We start from the raw sequence: 16,961 nt of genomic DNA, 5'->3' as shown, positions 1-16,961 counted from the left end.
TGGTAACTCAGTTCAATTAGTAATTATGGTCCTAATACCCACCTCACAATCCAACTCATCTCTTAACCAGACCCTTAAAATGTATATATGCTAAATTTTTAGGTCCTTTACCAGTACCCTACCCATATACCACTCATGTCGCATTTTGGCCTTCCTGCAAGCAAGATTCTCCCATCTTCTTCTGTCTATATGTTATGTTTTTTTCAACTCTCTCTTGCCACAAAATGTAGCTTCTAGGTCACTTAATCAAATTGAGCTGTTTATTAATCACCACTGAAATCAATGTCTCGCTATATCTTGAGCCCACGTACATATATGAAATCGAGATCAATATAGCGACAGTACGAACATATGAGGCTCAAAATATTAGTTGAACAATTGTGTGTTGTCCATGTTCATCGTTGCATGCATTGTAGGAGAGGATAAACATGACTGTATCAAGTTGTCGCTGCTAGAAATGGCCGACTAGTGATCTACTCGTTAGTTTGTTGTCGTGCGTCGAATCTGATATGACCTAGCACATAATGACTCGATATTTATACTGGTTCGGGCTTGAATGCCCTACATATAGTCGGTGGTTTGCTGCTTGTATTGCTCGAGCCCAGTTGCTCAAGAGATTGGGGAGTTACAAGCTCATGACTGAGAGTGGACTAGAGTTCTAGAGTGTGTAGAGTGTTCTATTTTCTGAAGGGCCAAGAAAAAAAACTTTTTCTTATGTGGAGAATCCTCCCTTTTATAGACCAAGGGGGAGTCTCTTTATGGTAGAAGCTATCGTGTTGCTAAAGAAATGGGAGAACTACAGGCCCCATCAGTCAGGGTTGCTTACTATTGAATGGGTTTTGTATTGATAAATATTTATCGCATGCCTTCTACGCCCAGCTTATTGATAAATATTTATCGCATGCCTTCTACGCGCAACTAGGGATGCAAATGGTACGGATATTTTCTGATCGTATCCGAATTCGACCCGGTCTGAAAGAGTTTTTATCCGTCCGTATCCGATTCCGAGTACTCAATATCCGTAACTGATCCGTATTTGAATATTAAAAACCATTGCAATCTTATCCACTATTCGTATCTGACTTCGTATTTGAATAAAAATATAAAAACAAATATGATATCAGTAATATCTGTCCATATTCGATCCATTTACATCCCTACAATATCAAGAATCCTACGTTTGACATGAGCCCCTTACAGTCTACTTGATCATCTCATCTTTTATCTAGTTCCTAGCATCTTTATCACTTTATCATCTTGTTCACATCGTCTCGGGCAGGCTAGCCCTCGCTTTAACTCTTTTCGTGCATTTCAGGATATCTTGGATTCTTGGTCAATAAGAACTTCCGACGAACATAAATACAGCAGTTCTCTCCAATACTCCGCATATTTTAGAGAGAAAAAAATACTCCCAATGCAATGCAAGTCCCAAATTAAACGTTGCATTGAAGATGGGCAGATCATTTGTGAAGCAATGCAGATTACAGCTCGCTTGTTCTGACCAAAGCTCTAGTTGAGTGTACAAGTAGCAAAAAGCACAACTTTAGAGGAGTTGACCGAGCCTAGCAACCTATCACATTAAATGTTTGAATGACAATTTAATACTTCCTCTATTCATTTTTTATAGCTATATTTTAACAACTTAAATGTTTAAAAATAATAACTATATTAACTATTGGCATGGACTGTGGCAATAAATAACACTAGTTATAAAGAGTTCTCAGTTAAAATATTGGACAACAAAAAAATCTGTTACATTTATTAAATTGATAAGCACACTTGTGATGCTCTTGATTATTGTCATATGAAAATATATCAATCAAAACTGAATGGAGAGAGTATAAACTAATTTTATAAGTCACAATTAGAGATCTAGACGAATCTACTAAGTATAATTAGTGTACGGTTTGTGAATGGTTATTGTAGCAATTATTGATCAAATTATGAACTACTCAAACTTAATAATTCGTCCCGTGAGTAGTCACATTGAATTAGTTTTGTAATAAGTATATGTTTAATACTCTTAATTGGTGTTTAAATATACGATGTGACGAGACTTGTGACTTATAAATAAAAAAACAAACGAGACCTCGGTTGGTGATCGGACCCGGAGCTTGTCATAACCCAAGGAAAAAAAAGAAAAAGAAAATAAAAATCCCGCCGGGCCCCACTCGTCAGCCTCTCCCTCTCCCTCTCCTCTGTTTCACTCGGCCGCGCGCCGCACGCGTCGCCCGCCGCCGGGAAACCTCGCGCCACGTGCCGTTCATCCTCGACAACCGTGCCGTGCGCGTCCTCCACTTGCCTTATCCTCCCACGACGACATTGCGCCCTCATCCTTCTCTTCTCCCCGCAAACCCTAGCCCGAATCCCCTTTGACGCCGCCCGCCCGAGCTCCGCCGGCCACCGTGATTCGTCGCCTCCGGTGAGCCGTGGCTCAATTCCTCGGGGTGGGAGCTTCTTCTACCTCTTCTCGCTCGATTCCACCCCTAACCCTGCCCCATCCGCCTCCCTGCAGGGCCGCCGCCGCTCTTCTCCGCCCGCCGCCGCCCCTGCCCGTCGCACTGCCCCCTCGCCGCCGCTCCTCGCCTGCGCCACCGCCGGTGAGGCTTGCCGCCTCCTCCTTATCCCCGTGCGCGCCGCCCCTGGCCCGCTCCGGCCTCGCTCCGCCGCGCCGCCGTCCGCCGGCACCGCTGCGCGTGCGCGCGCGCGCGTGGGCGCGCCCAGGCGCGGGGTCAAGGCAGCCCTTGGCCTTGACCCGGCCTGGTGGTGCAGCCCGGCCCCCTGGGCCCACCTGTCGGTGGCCGGGGTGGCTACCTCGGGTAGACCTAGCGTTTTAGCTAGGGTTTCTTAGGTTCCATATTTCTGCAATCTTCCAAAATTTGTAGAAAATCATGTGTAGCTCCAAAAATTATGAGACTTGTTTTGTTAGATTCCTCTAGCTGAGATCTACTTAGGAAAAATATTGTTTTGCATATTACTTTGTTGTAGATTTATCTATAGATTTATCTTGCAAAAGTGAGTTTATTGCTTAGTTATTTGTATACTACTTGAAAAATGTCAAACCAAATTTTGTTAGACTCCTTGTGAGGTGTAGTTTTCAGTGGTGCTACTTGTTCACATGATTCCTTGCTGTTTGTTAGGGTTTCATTTCGATTTTGTGCTTGCTGTCCAAAAGGTGGTTTAGTATAGAACTTTTTGCTGGAAAGTGATAAAATGGCAAAACCAATTTTGTTAGCCTTGTATTGCTGCCTAGTTTCAAAGATAATTTTCTTGGATTTGTCTAGTTTAGTTCGCATTCCTTTTCTGTTTTATTTTGCTTAGAGTAGCTGAAAACGGTTTTATTTATGGTTAATTCTAGGAAAATTCTTTTGCTGCAAAACCAATTTTCATGAGTTCTTTGCTTTGTTCTCTGCATGCTCAAATTGTTTCATGATTTATGCATGTTGTTAAGATCATTTCTTAATTCTTGCATCGCATTCATGCATTTTAGTGACCGGACCGTCGGAGAACGAACCCGTGGAACCCGCCGAGTCCGTGGAGCCCGAACCCGGAGTCCCGTTCGTGGTCGAGTCTGAAGTTAACCCAGGCAAGCAGCTAAGCATATTCCTTGCACCTATTTAATCTGATTTAGTTTAGTTATATCACCGGGTAATGTTGGGTAATATATATTATGTATGTATTGCATTCTTGTACCTGCTTCCATGCATTACCTTTCCTTGATTTGTTATCCATATCCTTGGCACTAGTTAGATAGTTAATCACTTAACTTGACTAGATGCTTAGCCCTGCTTAGAATACTTCTTTTGCTCATTAGATAGGAATGGTTTGGAGTATCACACCTACCTGAGTATCCTTGATCGCACTTGAGCATCTGGAGTTAGTAGAGTGCAGTATCGAGATTCGAGCGGAATGTTAGGGCCTAGTGAATGGAGTCATATGGGCATAGTCCGCTTGGATCGTTTAAGGACCGTTCGTGGATGACGTCGGCTTTGAGCACCTTTCCGTGCTACCACATATCCAATATAATGGAACGGATAAGCCAATTACCTTCCTTGACTTGATCATTGATGTACAGTCCTAGATACGTGGCCAAGGGCTATGCAGAGAGGCTTAGAGGTGTCCCCGGGTGGACCTGTGAGTAGGAAAGTTTAGAGATGTCCCCGGTGGAAACTAAGTCTCTACGCGTAAGCTAGGTGTGAAGATTTCAATGATTGAGCCATGTTGGGAACGGTTGATGCGAGTACCCTCTTATCCAACTTTAGCGGGTTGGGTGAGTCGCATGGTCCTTGCGTCGTGTGGGTAAAGTAGTACACCCTTGCAAGGTTATAATCAATTTGAATTGCCGCGCTCTCGGTTATGAGCAAGCTCTTTGTCCGTTGAACTCTTCGTAGAAAGTTTCGGTTATGTTGGAAATGGTTGATGGCACCTCTGTGCCTCATTAGTTTGTATGCTCTTAATGTACTAAAATTGTTTAGGGGTTTGGGCAACATTAATCAATTCTGATAGGTGAAGGTATAGAGAGCTAATGCTTTACAATAATTACTTAACCCTAAAGCTTTTACTTGAGCCAATGCATGATCCTTGCTTATTTAATCGCGTAAGTCTTGCGGAGTACCTTTTGTACTCAGGGTGCTTTCTAAACCTAGTTGCAGGTGAACCCGAAGTGGTGTTCGGCCACTTCTACCCCGCTGATCCGAATGCGGGGGATGAGTAGGTCGTGGTGATTGTAATGATGTCCTTGAGCAATACGTCATTACTTTAGTAAGTCTTTATCGTAATCGAGTTTCGGGAGAGTTTGTAAATGCAATAAACTTTATATTTCTGTTTAATATGACTTTCGTGAGCCCAAGGCTTGTAAGTGAAGTTTGAGACCCACCTATGTGAACTTGTAATATTAAGCTGTGAACTCTGGTTTGTATAAAACTGCTCTTTGTGGTTTATTTGGTAATGTATTCGATTGTAAACGGTATGTGCATATGCTGAATCCTGGGCGTATGTTGGAGTACATACCGGGACTACCGGATTTAATATTATTTTGGATGAATGACGTGTCGGTTATTCGTGTCTCTAGATGTGGGATAACACGTGGCACGCACTCTGGCAAGCACGTGTTAACTCTCATCTGGATAATAATGACCGGCGGTTCGTTTAAAATAGTATCAAATTGGGCGGTTCTCACAGAGCTGATCGATTCACTAATCACTAATAACCGCGGTAAGAACAGGTCCCGATACTGTATTACTGCAAGCTCGAAAGGAGGAAGACATCTGCCGAGAGCGTGAGCGGGGGGCCGGGCCCGGCGGATCAGCAGCAGGCGACTACCGCGGCAGCCTGCGCGCGTCGGCGCCGGTCCGGCGGTCTCCCACCCGCCGCCCTGCGGCGGCAGCGGCGCCAAGCGTTGCGATCTGGGCTATAGAATTCCCAGCCCACTATCTAGATGGGCCGCGACCTGCCAAGCGGCGAGGAAAACAGGAGGAGGAAGACGCGGCAGTCGGCGGGGGGGGGGGGGGGGGGGGGGGGGGGGGGGGGGACGGACGGAAGAAACGGCCGGTCGCCGCCACCCGCGACCGCGACCGCGACCCGCGAGGAGGAGGGCGAGCCCGCCGAGGCGGAAGACGACGCCTCGAGATCTCCTCCCCGCGGCTCGCGGGTCAGAAGCAGCATCAAGTGTCGCATTTCTAAATTCATTCATCATCCTCATCCGCCTAATCGCCTTTCCATTCTCTCTCTCCGTCTCTCGAGTCTCGCTCCGTCGCTCGCACGCACCCGTCCTCGCTCCCTCCCCACACGACCTTCCATTCCACCTCGCCGAATGGCACAACGCGAAACCAGAATCTCGCGACCCGAACCAACCACAACGACGTAGCGCCGCCCACCTAGAGGATCGCAGCCCATCGCGCGCTGCGGGGGATTCCGCTCCAATCCGAATCCTACCCTCCCGCGGGACGCCGCGAGGTTGACTCTCGAAGGCGTCCAGATCCGGCGTTCTCCCACCTCCTGCGACCGCCGCGCGGCAGAAAACAATTCCGGGCGAGGCGGAGGCGGGGAGCGATAAATCGCCGCGCCCCACGCGTGGCGTCCCCTCACACCACAGGAAGCGTCTGAAAGGTGAGAGTTCCTTTCATCTGCTTTTAATTTCCGGGGGGTTTTGGCCCTTGTTTCTGCTCCAGGGCGCCACTTGGGTGGTTTCTTGCGACGCCTCCGAGGGTGTTAGATGGGTAGATGGGGGTGCCGATCAATAATGCCCGGCGGTGTTCTATCTGCGCACGAAACTGCCACTGTGCGGAATGGAACGTCGTTGGCCCTGACGGGATGCTCTCACCTAACAATTGATGTTTTTATTTTCTTCTGTCGATGGCACCGTTTAGTTCATGCAATTACTTGTTACGCCAGCATACGAAGCATGCGCCGGCGACTAACTAATCCCATTATTTTTCATGTTTTTTAAGCAGAATCAGAAACGCTTCATGTGACTGATCGGTTGGTAGCTCCGGCTCATGAAGCTCCAGCGGCAAGTTTAGCGAGCCCTTCGTGTGACTGCTTCAAGCCACTTGTTGATTAGCGAGATACTGGACTTGTCACGTTGTGGTAGTTGAGAGGGATCTGTCCAACTCCCACAGCTGCGAGGAAAGCTTCCTGAGGTATGCTTGTACTTGTTTTCTTATCACAAAACTAGCACATCACATTATCAGGACCTCGTCTAAGTTGTCCTCCTTGAATTGGACCAAGTGCTTAGGTTGTGCAATATGCACCCTTGATATTTCTACCATGTCCCTGTCATGCTATACCAAGTACCTAACGTGCTTGCGACGTGCCCCAAGCTTGTTTGACTTCCATGGCTGTCATGGACAAATGCACTATGCCCCCCCCCCCCCCCACGAGCTTATTTGATTGTGCTAGCTGCTAGGTGTTTGTTGCATACTAGTCTTCCCTCTTCTCTTGCCACCTCGGGGGCAGCCTCAACTACCTTAAAAAGATACATGCTTCATACCTAGATCATTTGGTGTTGAATTTTGCTTATAAGCCATGGCGAATTCCCGGGTTGGACGTTACAAGGTATTTGTTGACCTTTCTTGGATTATTTAGTTCTTTAGCTGCCATACTTTGGTTGTGTTTTGATGCTGTTGTGAAGTGTTTCCGATATTGCTGCCTCATCTTTTGCCTTCGATTTTGTTTACTTATTATCTGCCTTTTGCTTTTGCCTTTTGATGTCTGCTTCATCTTGTTTTGGTTTTTGTTTGACCTTCTTGTGTCTTTACCTCGCTTGCTGGTTTTGTCTCACACAGTATGAATTGGGTAACATGTTTGCCACAGAAGAAAAATAGGATAGCCTAACACGTTAAGGAGGGTTACTTTCTTTCTGTGAAGTTTCTCAATATTCAGTATTTATCAGCATCATTTGATAAACACTGTTTCTTTTGTTCAGAAAATTAGCATTTGCAGCTAACCTTCTTGATGTGCGTTAGCTTTTTTTTATTTGGCAATATATGTGTTGGAAGTTGATCCTTAAAAGTCCTTTCATACCAATCCCAGTGCATGAAAATGTGGTTTGATTTTGATATGTGATGTTATGAGCTCTTTATCGCACAAGCTAAACATGAACATATTTGTGCACAGTGCTCTCGATTGTTGCTGTATGAAACTTGATTGGAAGGTGCTGGTCTGGGTGTAGGGCCGAATTTATGGAGTTATGAAAATGTGAAGGCTTTGTATAGGTGCACAGATTTTAGGTATTGTTCTGGGTTGTCCATTGCTACATTAGTATATTGTCAGAACTCCATAATTTTTTTTAAGATCAAATCATTATCCATCAGTTGTCAAAATATAGGCATCACCATTGCACTATGAGAATGACAAGGTTTCAAGAACTTTCTGGGTTTGCAAACAGTTGAATTATAAGGGTGAAGCTGATTTTAAAGGTGGGCAGACCTATTTAGAGGACAGTAATTTCTGGCCCTCTCTCTTCAGTCTTGTTTTTTAATGGCGTGAAACCAAGATATAGTGATTTCTCTGTCGTATGATACAATTGCATATCCTAATGCAATAGAATATGTGAGAGAGATCACTGGCCAGTAGCCCAGTACCGCTAGTATATCATTATCCTAATTTGATGGTTTCAAATGCTGATGTTCATTCCCCATTTTCAATGTTTGCTGCTTTGTGATCTAGGAGTTGACTCCTACATACACAAGCAATGTCCCTTGTAGCATCAGAACTCAAATGCAGTTGAAGAATTCAGCGTGTTATAACTAGTGAACTGGGATTTGTACTTGTAATGATCAATAACATGTCGCGTAATATGATACGAACTGGTGATATGGTCTGGAAACTTGCATGTTTGTCATAGTTGGTTCATTCTGTAGTGGCTGCTCCTTGACTTTGGGCTCATGTATTTCTTTGAAACTCTATTAATTTCAGTTTGCATGTTGCAGATGTCTAATCTCTCAGACCTTTCAAAAGAAGATGCTTCACCAGAGGGTTCAGGTACTATACAGAAAACTGGAGCCTTGAGTAACACATTGAACACTCTTCTGCAGCAAGCCTCAGTCTATGGTGTTGCTGCTGGATATTGTCTATCAGCATCTCTGCTTTCCATCATCAACAAATGGGCAGTCATGAAATTTCCGTATCCTGGAGCCCTGACAGCTCTGCAGTACTTCACTAGTGTTGCTGGAGTTCTCCTCTGTGGACAGCTAAAGCTCATTGAGCATGATGGCCTCAATTTGAGGACTATGTGGAAGTTCTTACCTGCTGCTGTGATGTTCTATATTTCCATCTTCACAAACAGTGAACTCCTGCTGCATGCCAATGTGGACACTTTCATCGTGTTCCGCTCTGCCGTGCCGATATTTGTTGCCATCGGAGAGACGCTGTATCTTCATCAGCCATGGCCATCACTGAAGACATGGCTTTCACTTTCCACTATACTTGGCGGAAGTGTAATCTATGTTTTCACCGACAACCAGTTCACTGTGACCGCTTACACCTGGGCGGTAGCCTACCTAGCGAGCATGTCCATTGATTTTGTGTACATCAAGCATGTTGTCATGACCATTGGGCTGAACACATGGGGCCTTGTGCTATACAACAACCTTGAGGCTTTGATGCTGTTCCCCCTTGAGCTCCTTATAATGGGAGAGTTTGATCAGATGAAGGTTGACAGCTCCAAAGTGTCAAATTGGCTTTCATTTGACGTGGTCCTCCCTGTTGCTCTCTCATGCCTATTTGGGCTGTCGATATCCTTCTTCGGGTTCTCCTGCAGACGGGCTATCTCTGCTACTGGGTTCACAGTACTTGGCATAGTGAACAAACTCCTGACCGTGGTGATTAATCTGCTTATCTGGGACAAGCATGCCTCCTTTGTGGGTACCATTGGGCTCCTGATATGCATGTCAGGTGGAGTACTCTACCAGCAATCCACCACAAAACCGAAAGCACCAAAGGTTGAACCGAAGGAAGAGAATGATGAGGAGCAGCAGAAATTGCTGCAGATGCAGGGAGGGCAAGATACCAACTCAACTCAAAAGTAAAGCTCTTCATAAACCTGAAGATAAGTTCACCATTGATGCGGTACCTCCTTTGCAACAGCCTCACCTGAACACTTGGGTACCAGTTAATACTTGGAAACAAACATATGGATGGATGGTAGTCCTGGACTAGGCGCTGCAAAATCTCGAAATGTTTTAGATATTAGAAGCTATGGAGGGGATCGAACTATCATCATGCAATTCTTTGTTACTGTATTGCCGTTTCATTTGTAACACAAGATGTTAAGATTGTTATGGTAGGGTACCTAGGACTTGTCAAATATACCTATCCGCATTGAACACGTCGTATATGAAAGCATCTATCTCATACATTTTGTTGGTGACGGTATGGTCTGTTTTCTCTGCTGAAGTTTGCCGATTTGTTCTGTAATGGTGATGGAACCATCAGTCTCCCTCTTATGCTGAAAGAAAAGCTTTCATGTGCCCAGTGCATACTGTAAAGTATGATCCTGTAAGTCTGAAGCAGATGCTTTTCAAGTAAACTTTGCTTGCTGAAAGCCTGAAAGCGATGCTGTTCAAGTAGCTTTGCTTGGTCGCCGGCGCAAGCATTGCACGAGCAATAACTAAATCAACTACTGGTTTGGTTTTTCAGGTGCTGTTGGTTGTTCCCAATCTTAAATGGAGTCAAAAGTACTAGGGTTTATACTTTATTGTTGTAGTGAATTGTTGTGCAAAATCCGAGTATAATGACATGTTAAGGTACAATCGTACAGAGGAAATATCTCCCCGGCAAGGAATATTCAGGCTGTTTATCTTTGTTTATGGTGTTGATAATTTCTGGTTATTGAAAAACCTCTCTGTATCTTTTTATAATTTTCTCATTTGCAGGAATGACCTCTTGGCATCTGGTGAGTTCTTTTTAAACACAAAAGTATCTGGCAGTTCTTTGTTGTATCGCATCAGGGGAAATTCAGATTTAATATTCTTTTATCTGATAATAACGAAGAAGAAATGAATAAAACATTATTTCCATTTTACAAAAAGAGAAAAAACAGAAAAAAAATTTTGCTTGCCCTTTATTCCTTCCCTAGGGCTGAAGGGAAGTCCTGACCGTCAGATCCATTCGTCGTGGCCCAGATTCCAGCATCATGGGGCCTTGTACCTTCCCATGAACCTTCAATAGATGCATCGATTCATCTGCGTAGTTGCATTTCTGTTTCTTTAGATTTTTTTATGACATTTGATATTTATAAATTGCTGTTTTGGAAGTCTAACAATATTAAATTTCTTTCAGTTCCTCACCTGGAAATCAAAGCAGGCCACCATATGCTAAGTGGGTACACCCTGCTGGAGAAAGTAACGATTCAGGAGATAGAATTGCTCAGCAAGAGGGCCTGGTGTTGATAGAGAAATCGAATAGTTCTTCAAATGATTTAATTGGCAAAGTGGGAAATAATGCTGCAGCTGATGGTGCCCTTGGACAGCATTTTCATGGTGACAATTTAACTTCTGAACCTTCACAGCCAGTGTCTGCTTCTGCAAATGCATCTGATCCTCATAAGATGCGAAGACCATGCTGCCCATCGGAGTCTCAATCAGACTTAAATGTGTCTTCATCGTCTGGTGATCTAATTCCTGTGGGCCAATCTACTGCAAGTGCTCCGTTTGCCTCAGTACAAACTACCAAAAACTCCATGGCACGTGATCATCCTCATCCTCAGAATTTGTGCCCTCCTGAACACATTCCATCCTCAGTACAAACGCAGTTCCAGCAGTGTTATTACACCAGCAAATGAGTTTATGCAGATGAGAAGCTACCCTCCACCAGAGCTGTCTCATCCTAGACCATTGGATTTCCATCATCATACGCTCCCACCAGCAGCCTTCTGCCATTCCTGTTGAAAATGCTCCAGTACCTCCAAACAGATGGTCAGAGTATTCTGGTGGTGTAGGTCTATCTTACCCATCTCATCAGCCGCCTGGGAATCTGGATTCAGGAACTAACTTGGTTTATCCTTCTTTCCAGAGATTTCCATCAACACTACCAGGAAGTATCGATCTTGGTCCTTTATCTGATGTTGGGTTTACCAAAATCATCTATCAAACCCCACTACAACCCATTTGCATCTACCTTTGAACAAACAAATCCAAGTCTAAATATTGGTCCTGTTGTAAGCCCAAATGCAGTTGGTTCTATCTCCACAAAAGCAGAACACATGAATGTCCTGTCTCCTTTTGGTCAATCATTTCCTGGATCTAGAACACATGCCCATGAAAGTTCTGCAGAAGTTGTGTCCAAACTATAAACAAAAGCTATTACGCCAGGAGTTTTCTTCTGCTGCTCCATATGATCCATTGCTTGACAGTATTGAACCGTCAAGCAGTTCAATCAATAAAGTAGATCCTGGATTCTTGGTAAAGATAAAAACCGGAGTGCTGCTGATAGCCGTGATGTGTCAAAACTTATGACCATAGAAGTGGATAGTGAAAATATGCATGGCCTGGGGGTTGTTGCCGAGTCAGAAGTTGAGGACTTGGAGAGGTGGCAGCAGATACCGATGCAAGTCCTGAATTCTTGGGTGCTAAAGACTGGAACTCAGATACCCCTGGTGATATTGACGATGACCAAACAATGGACAAAAATAAGAAGGTTAAGGATTCCAGATCAATGAAGCTTTTTAAGATTGCTATTGCAGATTTTGTTAAGGAAGTTCTTAAGCCATCATGGAGGCAGGGAAACATGAGCAAAGAGGATTTCAAAACTATTGTCGGGAAAACAGTTGATGAGGTTTCTAATTCAGTCCCTAGCAGTCATATTCCAAAGACACTTGCCAAGATTAAACATTATGTACAATCCTCTCTCAAAAGAAGGTGACCAAATTAGTAATGGTATGCCTATTATCACCTGTCTAGCATATTGGTTATTTGTGTATTTACTATGTGCATATGTTTGTAGCATTCTGTGAGAATATACACTATGCAGTAGTTCATGGCATATGATTTCTTTAGCAACTGAACATTGTGGAGAAGTGGAAATTATGACATGCCCTTGACACTGAGAAACACAAGTTGAACTTTAGTTGGTGTCGCGCTTTTGAGTTCCTACTCTTAGAGTATCTTCAGCAGTCCCCCAATCCCCAATTTCCAGTCCAACTACCATATTGGGAGAGTAGATAAGAAAATAATGCTCCAGTAGTCTCCCAAAATATTTCTCTTTTTCCAATAGTTATTGGGACAACCCAATAATTCACCTCAACTCTCCCTAAATAAAGGGGGAGTTGTGACTCTTCCAATAAGGTAGTTGGATTGGGAGAAGGTTATTGGGAGACTGCAAAAGCAAGTCCCCCAATAATCCTAAAATTTCTATTGGGAAATCTCTCAATATCAGTTATTGTGAAAAAATTATTGGGGGACTGCTAGAGATGCTCTTATGTCCTGAATTCTTTATTATGTTGTCATCTAGCCATTTGGTAATTGTCTATTTGAGTTTGGCAACATAACTTTTTATGTGAAAGCTCCATTCTGATAATATCACTTAAATGAGCATATTGTCTGTATTGATGTTGTCTGATCATCATCTGGCCATTATTTGTTCCATCGTAGTGCAGATTTCATATCCAGTGGTACGGGTGCCCCCATTGGCTATTAGTGAATTTGCCGTGTTTCAATGCTTCAAAAATTTTCCACACATCATGTATGTAGTGACATAAAGTCAAGTATATCTGCACAAAAGAACAGTTTCAAATTATTCCTAGATGTTGAGAAACGAAATAAACAAGCGGTCAATCTGTCACCATTCATCATGTGCTGAGAGTATCGATTGTGTCTTTTAAATCTCAATATCCAAGGTGAATTCGAAATTGAATTTTTGCAGGTTTATTAACTTTGTTGCCTACATTTGGCTGGATTATTTTTAGCTTTTTTGCCAACAAAATAAAGAGATGGGAAAAAGACACATGTACTCCCCTCATTAGTTCTCTATTTGGTTAATTAATTGCAAGATTATGGGCTGGCTATTGGTTGCCGCACCAAAATTAAGTGATTTCCATTCCTTTTATTACTTTCTAGCCCACCGGAATTATTTGGGGGGGGGGGAGATTGGCCAAAGGATCTTAGCATGCCTTACATTTTGGTGCAAATTTTAAACTCTCTAATGTCATACATTTCAGGACGGAGGGAGTACATACATATATACACATTATAGAATATGGAATATTTTAAGCATGCGGTAGCTAAGCCAGATTCTAATGCAATACAGACTCTAGACTCAACCATGTAATATTTTTAGTTGGATATGGACTCTAGATTAATTTACACGGTTGCATCTTAATTGAATTTGGTATGGACTCTTCTCATTACTTTAGACTTTAGGTTTTTTATAATATTCAATTGTGCAAATCCTTCTCTTTTTAGATTAATATGGAAATTTCTAGACTCTCTTGACAAACATGGTGGTCTAACACATTCTTATTAATATAATAGATAGATTTACTATGGTCAACTAAAACATATACCAGTAAGGGATGTGGAAAAGTATATGCATGTGGTGCAGCGGAAGTAGTCGATTGTTGGCGTCCTATCCTTATCCTAGCAGCAACCTCGTATCAAGATCCGTATTGCTTAGAGGCACGAGCGGAGCTAGCGGTGGGTCCCCCCCTCCATTTTTGAGGAGGAAGGAGAAAGAAGGGGAGAAAGAGAGATGGAAAAAAATTAGCCTCTTCTTAATCCATTTCTAGATCCGCCACCGCTTAGAGGAGATTCGGAGGAGCTGTATATCCTGTCCATGTCCATCGAACCCATCCCTCCCTGCATCTTGTCCGTGGCCATTGACACGAGCTCATCACCTAACCTGTTATTAATCCTCTTGCTGTCTACGAACGCGTTCGCTGTGCTGTTAAAGTGAGTTGATTCGGTGTTAAGCGGCACTAAAAAGCCTGCCCGTACTCTGCAGTAGTGGATCACTGAATGACATTTCTCTTGAAAAATACTGGAAGTGCAAAACTCCCCCAAAATGCCTTGATTTGTTGCTGTTGATAAAGTCAGTGATACTTTTTGTTTCACAAAAAGGTACAAAGGTACACTTCTCCGGAAAATGATGTGGCTTCGTCCTAGGTTTGGCTCAAGTAGCATCACATCGAGTACTGTGTAACGTTGTGGTTAATGGCCGTTAATTGATAGTATGATCATAAACGAGAACATGTCAGTACCACCAGCAGCTGCTGCTTTAGGTCATTAGGTACTTTGGAGTGTCCTGGCCCCCAACTCCAGGAGCAAGAAGGTCTAACTAGCTCCAGGAGCAAAAGTTTCCCACGGCTGTCCTGCGCTCTGCCCTCTGCGAGAGCAGATCGAGTACTCGGTACCGTGATGTACTCTTCCGGTTTTAAAGCCGTTATTTTAACTCAATGTTTCGTTCATGAATACAATGTAGCTCTGAGTGAGCGCAAATTTGACGAGTTCAGATAGTGATTTTAAGCGAAGCAGCCAAGCCCGACCGTACTAATTTTTATAAAGAGATTTCAAATGAGTGATTATTTGAAATGAACTTTAAGATGTGTTTTCTTTGGTAAAATACAGTACAGGAGCAGACGATTAGAGCAACCATAGTGTATCAGGCAGAAGTAGTCCATAGAGGCGGGTCCCATAGCAGGTGGCAATAGTTAAGTTACAAGCCACAATGTATCCGGTCATCCAGTCCATAGCAGTGGGTCTCACAGTGAAATAAAAAAAATTTCGGTCCAACCTCTCTATCCCTTCGTGGGAGATCACGGTGTCAAATGTACAGTAAAAGTAACATTTTTTATTGTCATCCGGCCAGGCCATAGCACTATAGTTGGCTTTTGCTATTTCTTTCCTATTGACTACCCTCACAATGTATCAGTCACTTGATACAGATTATTTAATTCACTATGGACTACTTTTCCCCAATATTGTGGTTGCCCTTAGATATACGCATGTATAGCGCGCAATCAACTCTATGAGTAAACACAAGGAACCCTCTGCTACACGCATATCCAAGAGACCGAGCCAATATATCTCGAGATTAATGAAGTCATGATAGGTGGCTCGTCATCAAAGGGCAGGTCGCCTTGTACCACCGCTCATATCCTTAAATAAATATAGAAAAAAATAGAAGCACACGTCACGAGTCGATAACTCAGATCTAGGTGGGAAGTTCCACCGCAGATAATTTTACCAACTGACCTGGTTTAGGTGGCAACTTGAAGATGTCACGAGCCGAAAAAGCGAAAATGCCAACTCCGTACTACACTCTCGTCCCAACTCATTTTCTCCGTAGAGTTTATCCACGGAGACTCACTTTCAACAATGTAATCAGAAGTCACTTGCCACGGATAGTTTCACGAGGATCCCTGCCGAACGGACCTCACTGATTTTCGGATTAGGACAGGTACATTGACGGTAGCGCCTGCGCTGCGATTATCACAAGGCTTCGATGGTGCCAAAATGGAACGCAATGCGGCGACGCGACGGCTCGTGCTGCGTCCCGGAGCAGATGGGGTGTCTGCTTCGTCAGCGCAGGAAAATAGGCAAGATAGACGGGGTAGATCACAGATCCACGGGCTGCCTGCTTAAACACGGGGCACTACTTGGGCTTGACTTGGGCAAAGCTGCAAGCACCATTTGTGGATGCTCACTCAGCTCATCCCGAGCTTGATCATGTTCGGCAGCTTGCAAATTTCTTTTTAACTTTTTCCTATTTGGCGTGCATGCGAATTGATGTCGGCGATGCCGGAAAGGGAAAGAAAAGCTAGCGCGCGCGCGCGCGGTGTACCCGTCCGTCGTCCCCACCGTGCGTCGTCGGTGTGTGAACACGCGTGGGCGTGGCCGCGGCCTCGCCTCGCCTCCCCAAATCTGACCGACCGCTCGATCTCCGCCGACGTGTTCTTGGGTTTACTTTGCCCAGACACTCTAGGCCTTGTTTAGTTCGCACTACTGAATCCTTAGTACACACAAACCAAGAAAGAAATCTCGTATGTATGTATGGAGTACTAAATGAAATTTATTTATAAAATCTTTTCAGAAATAAGTATAATTTTTCGCGACGAATATAATGATGATAATTAGTTGATGATTGGCTACAGTGATGCTACAGTAACTATTCTCTAATTACGCGGTCAAAAACCTTATTAGATTTTTCAGGATTCCTAGTGCAAGGGTTTTGAAGTTGGTTTTGTAAATTGACTTTGTTTGATACTATAATTAACAATCAAAATTTTCTATTATTTCCTAGTGTAGAAAACCAAACAGGGAGTACGAGTAGGAGTAGCTTTTCCATTGGTTAACTGACGAGACGAGCGACAAGGCATTCCGCGACCGGCCGGACCAACTCCGGGGCACGCCACGGCGGCGGCCGCCCCGAGACGGCGCGCCGCGCCTTGGCCTCGGCTGGGCCCGCATTGCATCTTCGGCGGGCGAGCGAGAGAGAGAGAAGGGCTTGTTCGGTCATGAAAATAT

At 44.0% G+C, this 16,961-nt stretch overlaps 1 protein-coding gene and 1 pseudogene across 6 annotated transcripts; both read left to right on the top strand.

Annotated features, from left to right (window-relative positions):
* Window positions 1-5,321: 5,321 nt before the first annotated feature.
* LOC120703957 (GDP-mannose transporter GONST3-like) lies at window positions 5,322-9,871 on the top strand. 6 transcript variants are annotated; one of them, XM_039988177.1, is made up of 5 exons: window positions 5,597-6,108; window positions 6,453-6,641; window positions 7,618-7,730; window positions 7,829-7,919; window positions 8,433-9,871. In XM_039988177.1, exon 5 carries the CDS (start codon window positions 8,433-8,435, stop codon window positions 9,528-9,530), a length of 1,098 nt encoding a protein of 365 aa, XP_039844111.1. In that variant the 5' UTR covers window positions 5,597-6,108; window positions 6,453-6,641; window positions 7,618-7,730; window positions 7,829-7,919; the 3' UTR covers window positions 9,531-9,871. The 6 variants fall into 6 exon arrangements, with proteins under 6 accessions (XP_039844110.1, XP_039844111.1, XP_039844113.1 ...); XM_039988179.1 differs by lacking the exon at window positions 7,829-7,919; XM_039988180.1 differs by lacking the exons at window positions 5,597-6,108; window positions 6,453-6,641 and adding an exon at window positions 6,885-7,056.
* A 900-nt stretch (window positions 9,872-10,771) lies between these two features.
* Window positions 10,772-12,567, top strand: LOC120702215 (annotated as a pseudogene).
* Window positions 12,568-16,961: the final 4,394 nt, after the last annotated feature.

Source organism: Panicum virgatum, chromosome 4K (assembly GCF_016808335.1).
Source record: "Panicum virgatum strain AP13 chromosome 4K, P.virgatum_v5, whole genome shotgun sequence".
In the NCBI taxonomy this organism is placed as follows: domain Eukaryota; kingdom Viridiplantae; phylum Streptophyta; class Magnoliopsida; order Poales; family Poaceae; genus Panicum; species Panicum virgatum.
This window is presented reverse-complemented; position numbering and strand designations above follow the sequence as displayed.